Source organism: Epinephelus lanceolatus, chromosome 23 (genome assembly GCF_041903045.1).
Source record: "Epinephelus lanceolatus isolate andai-2023 chromosome 23, ASM4190304v1, whole genome shotgun sequence".
Lineage (NCBI taxonomy): Eukaryota > Metazoa > Chordata > Actinopteri > Perciformes > Serranidae > Epinephelus > Epinephelus lanceolatus.
The window spans coordinates 20933117-20939116 of NC_135756.1; the positions used below are offsets into that span (position 1 = coordinate 20933117).

Below are 6000 nucleotides of genomic sequence, written 5' to 3' on the forward strand. Positions count from 1 at the left end.
TGTGTTTCCCCAGGTGGCCTCCCTTGGTGTGACAACCTTCACCCTGTGTGCTCTGTGCATCGACCGCTTCCGTGCAGCCACCAATGTCCAGATGTACTACGAGATGATCGAGAACTGCACCTCTACTACTGCTAAGCTAGCTGTCATCTGGATCGGTGCTCTCCTATTGGCCCTCCCAGAGCTCCTCATCCGCCAGCTGGTGGCAGAGGACACAGGAATGCCAGACGAGCCTCCTGTTGAACGCTGTATTATCAGGATATCCACCTCCCTTCCTGACATGCTCTACGTACTGGGCTTGACCTACGAGGGTGCTCGGTTGTGGTGGTGCTTCGGCTGCTACTTTTGCCTCCCCACCCTTTTCACCATTGGGTGCTCATTGGTGACGGCACGTAAGATCCGGCGTGCGGAGCAGGCCAGCGTGCGCAGCAACAAGAAGCAGATCCGGCTGGAGAGCCAGATGAACTGCACCGTTGTGGCGCTGGCAATCGTCTACGGTGCATGCGTGGTGCCTGAGAACATCTGCAACATAGTTTCTGCGTACATGGCGGCAGGTGTTCCTGAGCACACCATGTCCGTGCTCCATCTTCTCTCCCAGCTGCTTCTCTTCTGTCGGGCTGCCGTGACGCCGGCACTGCTGCTTCTCCTGTGTCGCCCGCTGGGCAGGGCCTTCCTGGACTGCTGCTGTTGCTGCTGCTGCTGTAACCACGCGCCATCCTCGGCCACTGCCAGTGACGATAACGAACACGAGTGCACCACTGAGCTGGAGCTGTCGCCATTCAGCACCATCCGCAGAGAGCTGAGCAACTACACACCTGCTGGCTCCAACTGCTAAACTGACATTCCTCATCAGGGATGGAGAGTTCATTAGCTTTTAGCCTCTGGCTGGCATTTTTCAGACTCGGCTAGGAGCGATATGCCTTACCTAGTCTAGTTACATTTTTAAATGGGTGCATGAATGAGGTTGGACACTGAATAATCACACTCAGCCAGTGTCCTACATCTTTAACATCCATCCCTTACAATAATTCTATATATTTACAGTAACTGTATAACCCTAATTTTCCAGGAAAGCTAACAAAAAGCAAAATCTTCTTTCACTCATGCCCTGGGGTGCTCTTAAAACAGGGTCAGTACATATTTTTAGCAAACCTGCCTGAAACCTTTAAAACTTAAAACCTCCCTGCTGTAGACCTTTTATGCCTAAATATGTTTGGACAGTTCAGATGGCCTCTTAACCTGTCTGTGTGGTTCCTCACAAGAGGTCGAATCAGGTTAATGTCTTTAGATTTTCCGATTCTGAAGCAGAAAAGCTGTTTCCCACAGGCCTCATGCTTTAAGTAGCATTTAGAGGTGATAATATTTATACTGTACAATGTACATAGAGAAATGATTGTACAGACTATGTCACAGTATGCTCTGTTATGATTAATAAAACAGTTTGTGATGATATGTGTATTTGGCCCCCATAAATAATATTTATGTATGGGAAACTGTACTGCATATCTTAAGGTAGAATAATTGATGCCAATCACCTTCTAAATGTGTCACAAATTGTGGGGACATGGCTAATTAATCATAAAGTGCAACCTTTGTATAATAACTCAAATACAGCATCCAGCTAAACACGTGGGCTGACACTGCCTATAGAAATACAGGACTCAATTTCATCAGCTGTAAAGGTACAGTATGTGTAATGCTGCACACATGGGAGCAAGGCTTACGATAATTAAACTAGCGCAGGGCGTCTCTGCAGTAATGACAGTTTGCAAGTGGAGGACACAGAGGGGAGAGCGGATTAGAGAATCCAAATGTACACAACACTGACTGTATATTAAAAAAATATCCAGGTGACTCAAACACAACTGGGCTGGTCTCAGAGATACATAAACGCGTACTGTGTGGAATTAAAAGGTTTCGGAAGGGACTAATTGAAATCACATTAGAGTTGAATGGAGTGGAATGGAATCGAATGAAACACTCCAGATTAAATTGAATGGAGTGAATATGAAAAGAGTGGAAAAGTAATGGAGCATAACACCGTGGAATATAATGGAAAAGGATGGACTCAGCGTGGACTGGACTGAAAATAAATATCTGCACTACACTGTTGTATCATGTTACGCCTTACACTTTGGGCTGTAAATATACTGTACACTTTCTTTGGTGCTCTTATGATGAATGCACTGTAAACAACAAATCCATTGGGTCGACTTAAATTCACAAGTAATTGAGCTGCGCACTATGTTTTTGGTCAAGAAGACAGATTGTCTGAGGAATACATGAACAATGGTCAGGTGAAAGGAGAAAAAATCAATGAAGAGTTTCACTGAGCTGCCGTAGACACAGTTTAGTGGGATCATCTGAGTCTTTGAGTATAAATACTGCCTTTGTTAACAGTGATGGTACTTTGACACCTACACAGCAAGTATGGTAGCACTTTGTTACAGTTCAGTGATTACTCAGTGTTTACTAGACACTGATAAATGAAATACTAATTAACTTGTAATCAACATTATAGAGACGTGAATAGATGCAATAAACTAGTGTCTACATGTTTTTATTTTACATTGGTACAGAAATATAATTTCTGGTAGTTAGTTCTGTTATGTAACATATTTAAATATTAATCATCTAGGTAATTACAACATATTAAATTATTATTTAAAAAAGAAAAAAGTGCCAATACTGCATACTATCATTGTAAATACAACTGCTGGACTGTAATTATAATGGGATTGTACATTTGTACAAATAACTACTGCAAAATTACAGTAAATATAAAGTAGCTGTTTCATTTTCATTATTTATTCACAACTTCTGAACTGTAAAACAAAGTGCTACCACAAGGGTATAGATTAATTAGAGCGCAAGACCATTGGTCGTTGGCTAAACCCCTACCCCGATTGTCCAATTGCAACTTAGCAACCATAACTAGGCAGGACTGGTGAGACTGGAGATGGGTCTGATTGCATCCGTGGCAGAATGCAAACATAAATCAATGGTTCATGTAGGACAGGAATGCCCAGTGGTTGCTGACCGCCTTTTTTTCCCTCTAGTAAATTTACTGACTTCTCGTCAGTGCAATCAAACTCTGTATTTTAAATGCTTATATCATTTTATCACTACTTGTGAATTTGATAAACCAACTGGGGCAAACTAGTAATGCCTTAGTGGTACATTAACATAAGTAATTTGTACTAACTTGATCTTAACAAAGCTAGCTTGCTTACCGTATTGAGCTAGCTACCTTAGCCAGCTTGCGAGCTAGACAGCAATTGAACATTCATTGATGCTTATAATGTAGCAAAACGTTTAGTGTTAGCTTGCTAGCTAGCTTGCAGGCTATATTCCCAAAAGGGTGATTCATTTCATTAGTAGACATGGAATTCTGTTGGAATGGCACCAATAATTTCAGCCAGGTTCTCTCTGCTGCTGCTAACACGAATCTTAAAATCCGTGATATGTGTGTGCCTGAACTTTGGATGTATAAAGAGAACTGGATACAGAGTTGGAGGTGGGCCCCTGTTCATTCTCATGAAGATTGCTTAGTGGCACATGAAGCTAAAAAAGCTCAATTCCTGCAGTATGAAATTACCCTAATCTTTTGCATTGTGGGGCCCACAGAGCAAGTGTGCCAAAGTCTTACGGCGGCCGCTTGAACTTGAATGGGGGTAAAATGATTTGATCATGCAGCTCTTCTGGAATTTCAAAATGTTATTAAACTAAATGGATCAAATCCCAATAATGATGAGTTATTTCGGGGGGTTGTGACGATAAAAAAAAAATGCATCCACTGATTTACATACGTCTCTTTCACAATGTAAGGCTATGTCTTTGTGTGACCCATGGCATCACATGACAGACCATGTGGTGTAATTCCACTTTTGACCAAAAGGCCTATAAAAAATTTGCTTCAAAGCCTGAGGCTGTTTCTTGTGGCTTGGCTTAAACTACCACATTAAGCATCCACATGAGCGGATGCTTCTAAATAACAGTTCTTGTGCCAATCATAACAGTGGGTGTACTTGTCCTATCCTAACAAATAATCTACAGGTGGCTGCAGTCAGACTCTACTGTAACAATGCATACTTAATGCCAGGGACATGCAACTTTACTCTCAGTCTTTCAACACATGATCATGTATGTAGTCACCAAGTGCATAATTAAGAACCCTGTGAGAGGATTCTCATTTGAAATGAGTCAGAGAAATAGATTAAAAGTCAGCTGGATACTAGCTCATGGTGCTAATATTAGCTTAGTTACCTTGCTACAGCTCATAAAATCCACCAGTAGCAGTTGTTATTTCAGATGGCAAACTCGATCATCACAGCTAGAAATTAGTTATTACTAACTTTCAGTGCTATATCTGCCACTGTTATCTTGTAAACTGCATGTGTGCCGAGAATAGAAAGCTTTATAGGCATAACCAAAGTGGGTGGGGCTTTATGGAAGGTCAACAAAAGTCGTGGTTCTTGATGTCTGATACCCTTTGCAGCTCAATTACTTGAGTTTTTAAGGAGAACCATTGAAATGTTTTTCACAGTGTATAAATTTACAAGTGTATTGTACTGTAAATCTGTTTTCTTAATTCTACCAATCAGACTGGGGTCAAAACAAGGTTCAAACCATGATTACAACTCATTAAAGCCAGAACTCTGGTACAGGTGGTATTATGGTAGAGGAAAATATGCTTTTATGAAGCTGTTAAGCTATGAAGAAATCAGTTTCTTTAATTATTCATAACAAAAAATAAATGGAGTTGAACTCTGTGATGACCCAGGTGTGATGCTCATTGGTATACTGTATATTGCGATGAATCTTTTGCATACGATTCTGCACTGCCAAACACCTTCTCTCTCTGTCTGTCTCTTGTGCTCTTGTGGTAGTAGCACACTATCTCTGGGTGTCTCTCTCAGCGTGGAGGTCAGTTTGCCCTCAGCTCCATCAATACAGGAGGAAGAACTTTACTACAAATCATAAATCACAAAAGGTTTGACAGCACCCAGGGCGAGTCATACTAAAAATATACACATAGTGAGAATCCGTGGATAAAGGGTGTTTTTTTCACCGCCATGGCCGGAGGCAGCAACCCTTAATGAACTACAGTTTATGAGCTCCAAGAGATCCAGGTGGATGTAGCCTCTGGTTGGCGGTGCCTGCAGTTCTTCAAGTGAATAGAGGAAATAGGCAGAAACACAGCAGCTCTGCACCACAATGCCCTGCAGCCTGTTTGACAACTCTTTTTATTACCATCACTATCAGGCTATTGTGGGCCAATGTGTAAACCTGTCCAGGGATCTCAGTTTATATGCCCTTGCACCAGCCCAATTTCTACCAATAAATCCCTCCACAAATTTTTTCTGTTTAGTTCAGTGAGCTTTAGTCCGGATTTCTCACCTGTTTTTTGATGTGCTATAAATGTGAACTGACCTCCTCTATCTGATTCTCTTTTTCTGCATATTTCTGGGAGTATAGCTCATTCTAAATGGCTCAGTGTGTAGTGGCGTGGTTCAAACTATTGATGAAGTGATTCTTGTAAATCAGTCAGTGAGACGTTTATTCTGAATTTTGTGAGTATCCTCTTCACTCTGAGCAAATTTGTGTCTGTATTTGATACCTGAAAATGTAAGCACACGACCACTATTGTCTCAAAGTCTAGTCGCTGGTTTCTAAATAGCTTTTTATATAGCCAAAAAAACTGTCCCTTTGTTTATCAAAGAACTTTATCTTGAAAACTGTATATTAAAATCCTAAATGTACTATTACTGTTGTGTAGGTTTATTGTGTGTATTCAGGTCATCTTTGTCTGCAAAACTGTGTCTGTGATGAGAGCACACCAAAGGAAAGTTGAGCATTAGAGTGCCATCGTGTTTAATCACTTGACTGAAACATAAGTCTTTATAATCCAAATATCTCCTCCAGCATATTCAAAGCAAAGAAATAATCCAGCCTCTTGCCTCCATGCCAAAGGGCTGTTGCCATGGATATAACTGATGTTAA

At 41.2% G+C, this 6000-nt stretch overlaps 1 protein-coding gene across 1 annotated transcript in view; it reads left to right on the forward strand.

The window, feature by feature from the left end:
* gpr37b (G protein-coupled receptor 37b) overlaps window positions 1–5765 on the forward strand; it is a 28258-nt gene extending 22493 nt beyond the window's left edge. The window contains exon 2 of the mRNA XM_033614895.2: window positions 14–5765. Within this exon, the coding sequence (XP_033470786.2) occupies window positions 14–832 (819 nt within the window). The 3' untranslated portion in view covers window positions 833–5765. The remainder of the gene's footprint in view (window positions 1–13) is intronic.
* Window positions 5766–6000: the final 235 nt, after the last annotated feature.